The following is a 15,478-nucleotide window of genomic DNA, read 5'->3' as shown; positions in this document are numbered from 1 at the left end:
GATGGTATCATAATTTCACCCACATAGCATGTGCATGTACAAAACGGACAATGGTAGCATGTTTGTGTGTTACAAAGTTGGCATGGTATCATCATAATAGTTGCGGGAGAAAGTCTTCACTTTTTCTTCGCTTGTGTCATTTGCTTATTGCGCCGTAACCATGGATAATCTTCATTGTTTATCAGGATGCTTGGGTCAGCCTTGACATTGAAGGGAGGAATTTCATGAAACTTTTCATAATCTTCAGACATGTCTGTCTTGCCGTCCACTCCCAGGATGTCCCTTTTTCCTAAAAGAACTATGTGGCGCTTTGGCTCATCGTATGATGTATTCGCTTCCTTATCTTTTCTTTTTCTTGGTTTGGTAGACATGTCCTTCACATAGATAACCTGTGCCACATCATTGGCTAGGACGAACGGTTCGTCAGTGTACCCAACATTTTTCAGATCCACTGTTGTCATTCCGTACTGTGGGTCTACCTATACCCCGCCGCCTAACAGATTGACCCATTTGCACTTAAACAAAGGGACCTTAAAATCAGGTCCGTAGTCAAGTTCCCATATGTCCACTATGTAACCATAATATGTATCCTTTCCGCTCTCGGTTGCTGCATCAAAGCGGACACCGCTGTTTTGGTTGGTGCTCTTTTGATCTTGGGCGATCGTGCAAAATGTATTCCCATTTATCTCGTATCCTTTGTAAGTCAATACAGTCAAAGATGGTCCCCTGGACAACAAGTACAACTCATCACAAACAGTGTTGTCACCTCTGAGACGTGTTTCCAACCAACTGCTGAAAGTCCTGACGTGTTCACATGTAATCCAGTCGTCGCACTGCTCCGGGTGTTTGGAGCGCAGACTGTTCTTGTGTTCATCGACATACGGGGTCACCAAGGTAGAGTTCTGTAGAACTGTGTAGTGTGCTTGAGACCAAGAATATCCGTCCCTGCATATTATTGAGTCTCTTCCAAGAGTGCCTTTTCCAGTCAGTCTCCCCTCATACCGCAATTTAGGGAGACCTATCGTGTTAAGGCCAGGAATGAAGTCAACACAAAACCCGATAACATCCTCTGTTTGATGGCCCATGGAGATGCTTCCTTCTGGCCTAGCGTGATTACGGGCATATTTCTTTAGGACTCCCATGAACCTCTCAAAGGGGAACATATTGTGTAGAAATACGGGCCCCAAGATGACAATCTCGTCGACTAGATGAACTAGGACGTGCGTCATGATATTGAAGAAGGATGGTGGGAACACCAGCTCGAAACTGACAAGACATTGCGCCACATCACTCCTTAGCCTTGGTACGATTTCTGGATCGATCACCTTCTAAGAGATTGCATTGAGGAATGCACATAGCTTCACAATGGCTAATCGGACGTTTTCCGGTAGAAGCCCCCTCAATGCAACCGGAAGCAGTTGCGTCATAATCATGTGGCAGTCATGAGACTTTAGGTTTTGAAACTTTTTCTCTGGCATATTTATTATTCCCTTTATATTCGACGAGAAGCCAGTCGTGACCTTCATACTGAGCAGGCATTCAAAGATGATTTCTTTCTCTTCTTTCGTAAGAGCGTAGCTGGCAGGACCTTTATACTGCTTCGGAGGCATGCCGTCTTTTTCGTGCAAATGTTGCAGGTCCTCCCGTGCCTCAGGTGTATCTTTTGTCTTCCCATACACGCCCAAGAAGCCTAGAAGGTTCACGCAAAGGTTCTTCGTCACGTGCATCACGTCGATTGAGGAGCGGACCTCTAGGTCTTTCCAGTAGGGTAGGTCCCAAAATATAGATTTCTTCCTCCACATGGGTGCGTGTCCCTCATCGTCATTCGGAACAGCTAGTCCACCGGGACCCTTTCCAAAGATTACGTAGTGTAAATCATTGACCATAGCAAGCACGTGATCACCGGTGCACATGGCGGGCTTCTTCCGGTGATCTGCCTCGCCTTTGAAATGCTTGCCTTTCTTTCGACATTGATGGTAGGTCGGAAGAAATCGATGATGGCCCAGGTACACATTCTTCCTGCATTTGTCCAGGTATATACTTTCAGTGTCATCTAAACAGTGCGTGCATGCGTGGTATCCTTTGTTTGTCTGTCCTGAAAGGTTACTGAGAGCGGGCCAATCGTTGATGGTCATGAACAGCAACGCCTTAAGGTTAAATTCCTCCTGTCTGTGCTCATCCCACGTACGTACACCGTTTTCATTCCACAGCTGTACAAGTTCTTCAACTAATGGCCTTAGGTACACATCAATGTTGTTGCCGGGTTGCTTAGGGCCTTGGATGAGAACTGGCATCATAATGAACTTCCGCTTCATGCACATCCGAGGAAGGTTATACATACATAGAGTCACGGGCCAGGTGCTGTGATTGCTGCTCTGCTCCCCGAAAGGATTAATGCCATCCGCGCTCAAAGCAAACCATACATTCCTTGGGTCCTTTGCAAACTCATCCCAGTACTTTCTCTCGATTTTTCACACCCGATCATCACGTGGTTCTTCGAAACGATGAACTTTTGCAACGGTGCACAGTTAGGGGGAACACTTTCTTGAAATTATTATGAGGGATCATCTTATTTACTACCGTCGTTCTAAGTAAACAAGATGCAAAAACATGAAAAACATCACATGCAATCAAATAGTGACATGATATGGCCATCATCACTTTGCTCCTCTTGATCTCCATCTTCGGGGCTCCATGATCATCATCATCACCCGCATGACACCATGATCTCCATCATCATGATCTCCATCATCGTGTCTTCATGAAGTTGTCTCGCCAACTATTACTTCTACTACTATGGCTAATGGTTAGCAATAAAGTAAAGTAATTACATGACGTTTATGTTGACACGCAGGTCATAAAATAAATAAAGACAACTCCTATGGCTCCTGCCGGTTGTCATACTCATCGACATGCAAGTCGTGATTCCTATTACAAGAACATGATCAATCTCATACATCACATATATCATTCATCACATCCTTTGGCCATATCACATCACATAGCATACCCTGCAAAAACAAGTTAGACGTCCTCTAATTGTTGTTTGCATGTTTTACGTGGCTGCTATGGGTTTCTAGCAAGAACGTTTCTTACCTACGCAAAGACCACAACGTGATATGCCAATTGCTATTTACCCTTCATAAGGACCCTTTTCATCGAATCCGATCCGACTAAAGTGGGAGAGACAGACACCCGCCAGCCACCTTATGCAACTAGTGCATGTCAGTCGGTGGAACCGGTCTCACGTAAGCGTACGTGTAAGGTTGGTCCGGGCCGCTTCATCCCACAATGCCGCCGAATCAAGATTGGACTAGTAACGGTAAGCATATTGAACAAAATCAACGCCCACAACTACTTTGTGTTCTACTCGTGCATAGAATCTACGCAATAGACCTAGCTCATGATGCCACTGTTGGGGAACGTAGCAGAAATTCAAAATTTTCCTACGTGTCACCAAGATCTATCTATGGAGAAACCAGCAACGAGGGGAAGGAGAGTGCATCTACATACCCTTGTAGATCGCTAAGCGGAAGCGTTCAAGAGAACGGGGTTGATGGAGTCGTACTCGTCGTGATCCAAATCACCGATGATCCTAGTGCCGAACGGACGGCACCTCCGCGTTCAACACACGTACAGCCCGGTGACGTCTCCCATGCCTTGATCCAGCAAGGAGAGAGGGAGAGGTTGAGGAAGACTCCATCCAGCAGCAACACAACGGCGTGGTGGTGGTGGAGGAGCGTGGCAATACTGCAGGGCTTCGCCAAGCACCACGGGAGAGGAGAAGGACTAGGGAGAGGGGGAGGGCTGCGCCAGAACATTGGTGCGGCTGCCCTCCCACCCCCCACATATATATAGGGTCAAGGGAGGGGGGGCGCAGCCTTGGCCCTTCCTCCAAGGAAGGGTGCGGCCAGGGAGGAGTCCATCCTCCCCAAGGCACCTAGGAGGTGCCTTCCCCTTTTAGGACTCTTCCTTTCCCTTATCTCTTGGCGCATGGGCCTCTTGAGGCTGATGCCCTTGGCCCATATAGGCCAAGGCGCACACCCCAGCAGCTCATGTGGCCCCCCGGGGCAGGTGGACCCCCTTGGTGGACCCCCGGACCCCTTTCGGCACTCTCGGTACAATACCGATAATGCGCGAAACTTTTCCGGCGACCAAAACAAGACTTCCCATATATAAATCTTTACCTCCGGACCATTCCGGAACTCCTCGTGACGTCCGTGATCTCATCCGGGACTCCGAACAACATTCGGTAATCACATACAAACTTCCTTTATAACCCTAGCATCATCGAACCTTAAGTGTGTAGACCCTACGGGTTCGGGAGACATGCAGACATGACCGAGACGTTCTCCGGTCAATAACCAGCAGCGGGATCTGGATACCCATGTTGGCTCCCACATGTTCCACGATGATCTCATCGGATGAACCACGATGTCAAGGACTTAATCAATCTCGTATACAATTCCCTTTGTCTATCGGTACGATACTTGCCCGAGATTCGATCGTCGGTATCCCGATACCTTGTTCAATCTCGTTACCGGCAAGTCTCTTTACTCGTTCCGTAACACATCATCCCATGATCAAATCCTTGATCACATTGTGCACATTATGATGATGTCCTACCGAGTGGGCCCAGAGATACCTCTCCGTCACACGGAGTGACAAATCCCAGTCTCGATTCGTGCCAACCCAACAGACACTTTTGGAGATACCCGTAGTGTACCTTTATAGCCACCCAGTTACGTTGTGACGTTTGGCACACCCAAAGCACTCCTACGGTATCCGGGAGTTGCACAATCTCATGGTCTAAGGAAATGATACTTGACATTAGAAAAGCTTTAGCATACGAACTACACGATCTAGTGCTATGCTTAGGATTGGGTCTTGTCCATCACATCATTCTCCTAATGATGTGATCCCGTTATCAACGACATCCAATGTCCATGGTCAGGAAACCGTAACCATCTATTGATCAACGAGCTAGTTAACTAGAGGCTTACTAGGGACATGGTGTTGTCTATGTATCCACACATGTATCTGAGTTTCCTATCAATACAATTCTAGCATGGATAATAAACGATTATCATGAACAAGGAAATATAATAATAACCAATTTATTATTGCCTCTAGGGCATATTTCCAACAGCGTGCATGCGTGGTATCCTTTGTTTGTCTGTCCTGAAAGGTTACTGAGAGCGGGCCAATCGTTGATGGTCACGAACAGCAACACCTTAAGGTTAAATTCCTCCTGTCTGTGCTCATCCCACGTACGTACACCGTTTTCATTCCACAGCTGTAAAAATTCTTCAACTAATGGCCTTAGGTACACATCAATGTCGTTGCCGGGTTGCTTAGGGCCTTGGATGAGAACTGGCATCATAATGAACCTCCGCTTCATGCACATCCAAGGAGGAAGGTTATACATACATAGAGTCACGGGCCAGGTGCTGTGATTGCTGCTCTGCTCCCCGAAAGGATTAATGCCATCCGCGCTTAAAGCAAACCATACATTCCTTGGGTCCTTTGCAAACTCATCCCAGTACTTTCTCTCGATTTTTCTCCACTGCGACCCGTCAGCGGGTGCTCTCAACTTCCCATCTTTCTTTCGGTTCTCACTGTGCCATCGCATCAACTTGGCATGCTCTTCGTTTTTGAACAGACGTTTCAACCGTGGTATTATAGGATCATACCACATCACCTTCGCAGAAACCCTCTTCCTGGGGGGCTCGCTGTCCACATCACCAGGGTCATCTCGTCTGATCTTATACCGCAATGCACCGCATAACGGGCATGCGTTCAAATCCTTGTATGCACCGCGGTAGAGGATGCAGTCATTAGGGCATGCATGTATCTTCTCCACCTCCAATCCTAGAGGGCATACGACCTTCTTTGCTGCGTATGTACTGTCGGGCAATTCGTTATCCTTTGGAAGCTTCTTCTTCAATATTTTCAGTAGCTTCTCAAATCCTTTGTCAGCCACAGCATTCTCTGCCTTCCACTGCAGCAATTCCAGTACGGTACCGAGCTTTGTGTTGCCATCTTCGCAATTGGGGTATAACCCTTTTTGTGATCCTCTAACATGCGATCGAACTTCAGCTTCTCCTTTTGACTAATGCATTGCGTCCTTGCATCGACAATGACCCGGCGGAGATCATCATCATCGGGCACATCGTCTGGTTCCTCTTGATCTTCAGCAGCTTCACCCGTTGCAGCATCATTGGGCACATCGTCTGGTTCCTCTTGATCTTCACCAGCTCCCCCCATTGCAGCATCACCGTATTCAGGGGGCACATAGTTGTCATCGTACTCTTCTTCTTCGCCGTCTTCCATCATAACCCCTATTTCTCCATGCCTCGTCCAAACATTATAGTGCGGCATGAAACCCTTGTAAAGTAGGTGGGAGTGAAGGATTTTCCGGTTAGAGTAAGACCTCGTATTCCCACATTCAGTGCATGGACAACACATAAAACCATTCTGCTTGTTTGCCTCAGCCGCATCGAGAAACTCATGCACGCCCTTAATGTACTCGCGGGTGTGTCTGTCACCGTACATCCATTGCCGGTTCATCTGCGTGCATTATATATAATTAAGTGTCCAAATTAATAGAAGTTCATCATCACATTAAAACCAAAGTGCATACATAGTTCTCATCTAACAACATATAGCTCTCCACAGCATCTAATTAATTAAACCATACATTGAAACTATGTAAAACATTTCAATGCGAAAACAAATGCGATCATAATCGCAACCAAGGTAACAATTGATCCAACGGCATAATGATACCAAGCCTCGGTATGAATGGCATATTTTCTAATCTTTCTAATCTTCAAGCGCATTGCATCCATCTTGATCTTGTGATCATCGACGACATCCGCAACATGCAACTCCAATATCATCTTCTCCTCCTCATTTTTTTTATTTTTTCCTTCAACAAATTGTTTTCTTCTTCAACTAAATTTAACCTCTCGACAATAGGGTCGGTTGGCATTTCTGATTCACATACATCCTAGATAAATAAAATCTATGTCACGTTGGTCGGCATAATTTTCATAAACAATAAATGAACCAATAGTTATAAAGATAATATACATACCACATCCGAATCATAGACAGGACGAGGGCCGACGGGGGCAGATACCAAAACCATCGAACTATATAAGATGCAATAATAAATGTAAGAAAATGATACAAGTATCTATATACAAGTAAGAATATTTTTCCTTTCAGAAAGAAGATAAGAACAAGAGGCTCACCACGGTGGTGTCGGTGATGAGATCGGCGCGGGTGATCGACGGCGGTGAAGACGGGGACGGGGCGTGACAGACCGCTAAATCTAGACAAATCTCGAGGAAAATGGAGTTTGGAGGTCGAGCTTCGAGAGGAGAAAGCTTAAGTAGTGTGGCTCGGGCATTCCATCGAACACCTCATGTGCATAGGAGGTGAGCTAGAGCACCACAAAGCCCTCTCCCCCTCGGCCAGAAAAAACAAAGCACTGTGCTCTGCTCTTGCGCGAGGGGGTATATATAGGCACCTCATTGGTCCCGGTTGGTGACATGAGCCGGGACTAAAGGGGAGCCTTTGGTCCCGGTTCAAGCCACCAACCGGGACCAATAGTGGTGGGCCAGGAGCGAGGCCCATTGGTCCCGGCTCATCCCACCAACCGGGACCAAAAGGTCCAGATGAACCGGGACCAATGGCCCACGTGGCCCGGCCGGCCCCCTGGGCTCACGAACCGGGACCAATGCCCACATTGGTCCCGGTTCTAGACTGAACCGGGACTAATGGGCTGACCCGGCCTGGACCATAGCCCTGTTTTCTACTAGTGATGGTCATGTCCTACAATCGTAGAATGCATTGACAGTAAGCATACCACACAATATGCCGGACGATCTATGAAAGGAGGAGCATACATGACAGCTAGCTATGAATCCATTGTGTTCATCACTATCACAACTACCGCATTGACAGTAAGCATAGCACACGAACCGCACGAATCAACCCTACCACATGCTTCCACATCAAATCCTATGACCACATGCTCTCAGATCCAGCTACAACGAACAGAGAGAAGAGGATGACTGAACTCATAGAGGCCATGGCTGCAGCTCGAGGGGGCGCGGGAAAGGTGTGGCTATTAACACTCTTTTGTGAAATTTATTGTGAAAAAACTTCCAAACTTTTTTGGCTATTTTTTCGGAGGGAGGAACAACATGTCGCCGGCCAGCGGATGCGGCGACGCCATTGCCATGGGTGGCGGTGGCTGCAGCGTGACAGTGACCAGCGGCAAATGCCTATACGGTTACGGGTAGAGATTGCCCTTCGTTAGCGTTACAGAAGATTTGACTTTGGATTCATTTCGCAATTAGGCCCATTGCCCAAAACATCCCCCTACGAGGCGATCCTAAGCCCAATTTTGGGGACAGGAAGTTTTGGTCTAGGGGTGTATACACAGTTATGCAAGCGGTTTTAAAATAAATTTGAGCTTCCATTATATTGAAAAATAATTTAGTAATTAAATGTGATGTTAATAAATTCTGAAAATATTTTTGAAATAAACTTGACCCTCCATTGTACTGGTAAAAAATTTCCACAAAAAGGAAAAATATTTCGACTTCATTTCAAAAAGACAAAAAATTTGGTCAAAAGAGTGTTAATAGTGACCTATGATAGCAAATAAAATATATTTTTCTGAAGTCAATGCTAGTTTTCTATTCATATGAATTTATATACAAGTGCAAAAGAAAGCCAAATTTATTGTCAAAAAACTTCCAAACTTTTTTGACTGTTTTTAAATTTTTATTATTATTTCCATATGAGGTGTATATACACCTAGGAATCAAAAGGGTATTTCCCCTGTTTTGGACTCTTCTTTGCCCATCTGATGAAATCAGACTTTCTTTGCCCACACCCATCTCACCAGCAAAAATTGGGAGGGATTTTGGTTAAAGCTAATGCGCATTATTTCTTGCATAATATTGCGAGAGATCCTTTGGTCTATCCTCTGGCGCTCCACTAGACAGGCTGGTCTAGCGCTGTAGATCCAAGCGGTTTTAGGAAAGTTACGAACCAGTTCGGACCGATTTTAGTACCTTCTGTGTATTTTTCTTCTTCTTTCATTTGTATATGTTTTCCTATTGGTTTTCCATTGTATTTCTGGTTTTTCTTTGATTTTCTTCTGTTTTTTCTATTTGTGCATGTCTAGTTTTTCAACGCACATTATACATTTTTCATGTACATCTGAAACAATTTTTTATACACATTGAACAGCTTTCAAATACATGATTAACGTTTCTTTTTCTTAAATACATGTTATGAATATTTTTGCATATGTATTAAACATTTTTTAATACATGCTGAAACATTTTGACAAAACTATGAGAATATTATTTTTCATTTCATAACTTTTTTTAAATGTAATGAATATATTTCCAAACGCGTGATGTTTTTAGAATGTAAGGTTCACTTTTTTGTATAGTGTGAAATATGTTTTTTGAATACACGGATATTCTTGTTTGTACTGTATAAACATCTTTAAAAACGCCATGCACATCTTTTTGAAACAGGTGAACATTTATATAATCTCACAAACGATATTTTTTGAATGCTATAAACATTTTTCAAGCTATGCTAACAAATGTTTTCCACTGCATTAATAGGTTTTAATTTGTGGTTTAAATTTTTTAAGTAAATTTATGTGTTGGCATATATGTATCTATAATATTTTTAAAAAATGAACAGAAGAAAACGAATCTCTCCATGGAAGAAGATACTCTCGCTGAAGCTTTTTATCCCATACTGTAGCTTCTGTCCCGGCCCGTTTTGTCTGTTTTTTGTCCTTCGCTGAGTTCATTCGATCGAGTGACTTCGCTGGTTTGCTCGCCTCTTTTTTTTTCTATTTCGTTTTTTCTTTTTCCCTTGGTTATTCACGTTTTTTTTTGCCTTTTCTGTTGGTTTTGATTGATGGTTCTTTTGGTTTTCTCTTTGGTGGTTCTTCGCTTTGGTCTATTTTTTTTCCTTTTTTTCGATTTTCTTTATTTTCTTCATCGGTTTTCTTCGTTTTTTTCCTTTTTTTCTTTGAAAATACCACGATTTTCTTTGCTTTTTCACCAGCCTTCTTCATTATACTTCGGGTTTTCTTTCTTTCAATGGTTTATTTAATCATACTCCGGTTGTCTTTTTTTGGTACATTTTTTTTCGTTTTACTTGGGTTTCTTTTTTTCTTTTATTTGTTTTTTGGTTTTCTTCATACTTCTTTTGTCACGTGCAGGTTTTCTCAGTACACAATACACATTTTTAGTGTACACATGAAACATTTTTTTGATATATATTTAACATTTTTCAGATACATGATCTGCATTTTTCTTGAATACATGGGCAGCATTTTTTTAAACATGGTCAACATTTTTTATATGCACATTTAATTGTCTTAAATGCTTAATTAACATTTTTAATACAAAATTATTTTTTAATACATAGTCAACATATTTACTACACACACTTTACAGTTTTTCAAGTGCTTGATTAACATTTTTCAAATACAAAATTAACAGTTTTGTAATACATAAACATTCTTTCTATGCACATTTTTACATTTTTCAAATGCTTTATCAATATTTTTCAAATGCAAGATTAACATCTTTTTGAATGCATGATAAACATATTTTTAAATGCTTGATTAACATTTTCACATACATGATCAAAATATTTCATTATTTTTTAAAACGCTTGAGTAACAATTTTCTATACACATTCAACATTTTTGAAACGCTTGAGTAACAATTTTCTATACACATTCAACATTTTTGAAACGCTTGAGTAACAATTTTCAAATTATTGTTTGACATTTCTTTTCAAATGCCTGATTAACATATTTTAAATACATGATCAGCTTTTTTCAGACACATCTTATATTTTTTGTATACATTTTTCGTTACAAAAAAGTATGTTTTGTAACACATACATTTATAAATTTTTTTGAAGTGTAAACAAAATTTATAAAAAAGAAATCAAAAAAATGAAACAGAAGGTCAAACAAACAAAAAAAAGAGGCAGTGGCCTCGCATGAGCTGGGTCGGCCCAGTTAGACCGGCGCCTTCAGCGATTACTGAGTCTGTCCCGCTCGCAGCGAGACGCATCCCCTCTCAAACTAGTGTGCACATTATAGCTGTCTGGTTGCAAAACAAAATAAAACAGGGTCGTCTGCATTGTGACTCACTCAACATATTTTTGTTCTGAAAATCACCTGAATAGACTTTCATGATTCCATTGTATCCAATGTTTTTTACATGCTTCATGATTAAATTTTGGTGGGGTCCATAATTATAAAAATTGTTAAAATTCTCAATTTTACAAAGACAATGACGACTTTTGCTGCTACCATCTTTCATGTTTGCTTATGACCAACGACGCGAAATGTTGCAACCTGCACAACGAGCTACAACCAGTGACGACGATTTTTTTGCCGCAACCATTGGCGGCGTTTGCTATGACCGGCAACCGAAATAGCTACAACTATGGCGGCCATGTGCGGGAGACGGCGAGCTGCTCGCTGCAAGCAGGGGCAACAAGGATGATGCGTGGGGGCAGGAGCGCATGCTGTGCGCAAGGAACAAAGCGCGTGATGGTTCATGAACCCAGGCGTGCTAGACAAAAAAAAAAGGAAACGGTGAATGGCTGGATCGCACGGTCAAAAGGTACTGTATCGTGCGGTGGGGAGGGGACCGGCCCAAATCCTGGCCGGTCGGCCGACGCGTAGTAGCGCCCGAAAAATGGCGGTCGTCACTGATCGGATCATTCTCTGACTTTGACTCTGCACATTCAGACAGCAACATGCTCCCTCTCGGCATCCATCCACCCCACCACGAACCAGGAGCGGCGGCGCTTACCCGGACACCTAGCTCGGTTCACTCTCCGCAGCCATGGCCTCCGCCGTGCCGCCCTCCTCCTCCGCTGTCAAGATCCTCCCCAACGCCTTTTTCCCCCGCTCTCACCACCACCCTTCGGCCTGCACCTCCCTTCGCTCTAAGAACCGTACCAGCACCCGCGTCACCTGCGCAGCTGGCCGTCGATCCCACGCCCTCCCCTCCGCCGGCGACGGAAACGGTCGTAACAATGGCGGCGGCGGCGGCAGCGGCGGCGGAGATGACTCCGAAGGCGGCGGCGGCGGAGATGGCTCCGACGGCGGCGGCAACGGAGATGGCTCCGACGGCAACCGCGGGGCGGCGCTGTTCGCGCGGCCACAGGATTGGTGGAGGGCCGACCTGGTGGCGGCGGTGGAGGCCCCGCAGCTGCTGTGCTTCAAAGTGTTCGGGGAGAGGCTCCTCACGGACGACCTTTTCCCCGTCAGGACCGCCGCGGCAATCAGCTTCAACGCAATAGCAAAGGTCTGCGGGGATGGAGGGTCTCGTTTTAGTTTTCACAAGAATGAAATCAAGTGTTTGTGTTAACTGTGAAATTGGATTGGCTGCCAATCTGATGTTTTCTTCCTTTGCTGCTGCTGCTGCTGCTGCTTTTGTTTGCTTAGACTGCAGCAGAGTATGAAAAGAGAGGGGAGAATTTTATCAAAGAGATTGACATCGTCATCGCGGATGCGGTATGCTTCTTGTTCTACTTTAGATGTGCTACTGATTTAGTACATGATAATGATTGTCAGTGGGTGCAGTAATCTTTATCTGATTTACCTACAGTTTAAACATATCTGCACCCTTGCCAAATAAGCTGAGGAACAGAGTATGGGTGTCAAATAGTCTTTATCTGACCATCCATTATTCAGTGTTAGCTTTATCAGAAAATCAGATTTGTTTTTACATGATAATGATTGTCAGCGAGTGCGGTAATCTTTCTAAATTCTAACACAAAGAAATAGGATCCCAAGAGCACTGTATGTCTCCCCCCAAGTGTTCCAGTGTCATCCTGTGATGAGTATAGTTTCTGCTCTTGCTCCATTAATACTCTACTACATAAGTTGAAAATTCCTCAACTAGGATCCAAGCAGCAGCAACACAAACTTCCAGTCGAAATCATGCAAGCTTGAATCCTGCAATGTGATGATATTTTTTGAATATCTCAAGTGTATTCCGCCAATTTATCTGGTTCAAAGCTCACGAGCGAGGGGCATGCTGTCCTGGATCCCCTACCTCTGGTTCCCCTGTAACTCTGAAACCTTCCACTTGCACTCCCCTGCTGCTGTGGGCAATAAAAAATCTGGTTTTGGTTGCCTAGCTTCGGCACAGCGTTTCACTGACTGAAGTAATTGATGAACTGATATTAAATGATTTCTGTTTAACTATTGTACTCCAAAATCATATGTAACATAATCTAATTCAGTTGCTTCTTGTAATACCCAGGTTAAGGCAATAGCTACAAATTTTACGCTTGTCTATCTACCAACTAGTATATCTCTGCAGCCACCACTTGGGAACAAGGTAAGACTTGTCGCTACCATGTTTCAACGCTGCCCAATATCATTTCCAGCATAACCTAAAACTTCACCTTTTCTATGACAAGAACACTTTATGTATACTCAGATACACCTTTTAGCCTGTTCGTTTTGTGTTAAAACACTTTATGTAATCTTTTTCAGATTGCTTTGGTTGCAAGATTGTACTTATATCTGAACGGGCTAGTAACAATTGCGGTAATGTACATTCATTTTACGGATTATTACGATGCACATTGTAACATCAAATTTTGGATTTTATGATCAACTAATAGTTGTGGCCTCTTTGCAGAGTACCGGCCCAAAGTTTTTCACAGTTGGAGCCAGTGCTTCTCTGGTAAGCTTCCAATCCCCATCAATTTGTTTTAATTTACATTCTGATCCTTTTTGCCACTTCTTCAAAAGTGGACCAGTGTTGAAACTTTGACCGAATCTCACACTTACCCGTTGGGAGTCACACACCACCATGCCCTGGGTGGCTAACTCAGCACTAGTGACCATCGCGTTAAACCCTCGCATTGCCGTGAGCTACTGAATATGCATTGCTAAGTCAATCGTTGGCGCCAAGATGTTCACCCTTGGCATCATCTTGCTTGGTGTCAGTGAGCAGGTGTCAGATTCCGTTATGGTTTCAAACATTTGTGCTGCTAAATTCAGTTCTAGCGACCCCAATGAAGTAATGTATCATACACCTGACATGGTCCTTGATACTCCACTATGAGTTAATAAAAAGATGCCCTTTATCGAAAAAATAAACCTGACATGGTATTGCGAGCTAACTTGCCTTAAGATCTGAACAATCTCAAATCTATTCCCCAAATTTCGTTTCACGAGCTAAATATAAATGGGCTTTTGTTTCTGCAAAATTTCATCAACATTCGAGAAAACAGTATGATTTACCTCTTTTACTTTGGAGTATGCAAACTCCACAGAGTTTCTACTGTGCTGTCGTGCTGATACATCAAGTATTTGTTTTCTGAAATTCTTTCGGCAATTTATTTCTGGGGTAACTAGTGGTTTAATTTTCCAGTGGTTGCTGCTTCTGCTGCTCTCTCCCTCCCTCCCTCCCTCCCTCCCTCCCTCAGTTAACAGCTGCTGTCTTCAGGTTCATAGAAAATTCAGTTTCGTCAGAATTTAGGTGTTGTTTCTGTCAGTTTCGTCAGTCTATTTTTCTTCAGTTAAAACCTTGCCAGAGAATAAACCGAGCTGCAACCCGGTCTAGTTTGTTAGGCTAGTTCGTCGCTCTGACCTGATCGTGGGAGGCGTGCGAGGAGCGTTGGGATGGCGGTGCTCGCAGCTCAGACACGGCATGTATTTCCATTTTCAGTTAGCGTTGTAAACACTGAATAAAAAGGAGAGAAGAAGCAGAAAAGCTGCAAGTTGAACGCAGCATAAAAATCATTGTCTCTCTCGAGTGTTCTTCATGTTCTCACGTGAGCTCGAGCTAGGTCTAACATCTCTCGTGTGAAAGAAAAAAAACCCGCATGTCAATAAGAAGGATTAGAATTGCAACACAGACATGAATTTATTTCTGAATTTAATGTTTTCCTGTTCTCTCAAGGTCTAAATTATTTGATAACCTCACAATATCTGTGATCTTTTCAGCCTTCCCAGATTGACGCTGGTGTGCCCCAAGCACCAATCATAACAAGGAAGGCTTTCATCCAGGAACTTGATGACAAAGCTGTGGAAAAGAAGTGGTCGTCATACTTTGAAGTTAAAGCTGAGGTCTCAGCTGGGACAGCTCCCGCAAAGGCTACAGCACTTTGGTCATACAGTTCGTCTGGAGAATCCCAGGGGAATTCGTCTGGACAATCCCGAGAGAATGGAACAGCCTAAGGCCGTTGCTGGTGTAGTTACCATTAACTATACGACTATACTGGTGTTGTTGCTGAGGTTGAAGAGCGAATATTTGGTTAGGTAATAAGCTTTATTGCCTCGGGCCCTCTGCGCAGCCTATATCTGAATTTTTGTGAAAGCCGGAGGAAATAAAATTGGTGCGTGCTCATTATCGTAAGCCGTTGCTGCACTTGT

At 43.7% G+C, this 15,478-nt stretch overlaps 1 protein-coding gene across 1 annotated transcript; it reads left to right on the top strand.

Moving 5' to 3' along the window:
• The first annotated feature begins 11,822 nt into the window (after window positions 1-11,822).
• LOC125546141 (protein RETICULATA-RELATED 4, chloroplastic-like) lies at window positions 11,823-15,461 on the top strand. The gene is made up of 6 exons (XM_048710300.1): window positions 11,823-12,389; window positions 12,530-12,598; window positions 13,353-13,430; window positions 13,589-13,642; window positions 13,737-13,781; window positions 15,050-15,461. The coding sequence occupies exons 1-6, from the start codon at window positions 11,925-11,927 to the stop codon at window positions 15,281-15,283; spliced, it is 945 nt and encodes a 314-aa protein (XP_048566257.1). The 5' UTR covers window positions 11,823-11,924; the 3' UTR covers window positions 15,284-15,461.
• The last annotated feature ends 17 nt before the right edge of the window (window positions 15,462-15,478 follow it).

Source organism: Triticum urartu, chromosome 3 (genome assembly GCF_003073215.2).
Source record: "Triticum urartu cultivar G1812 chromosome 3, Tu2.1, whole genome shotgun sequence".
NCBI lineage: Eukaryota > Viridiplantae > Streptophyta > Magnoliopsida > Poales > Poaceae > Triticum > Triticum urartu.
Note: the sequence above shows the minus strand (reverse complement) of the source record. Positions and strands in the feature narration are given on the sequence as shown.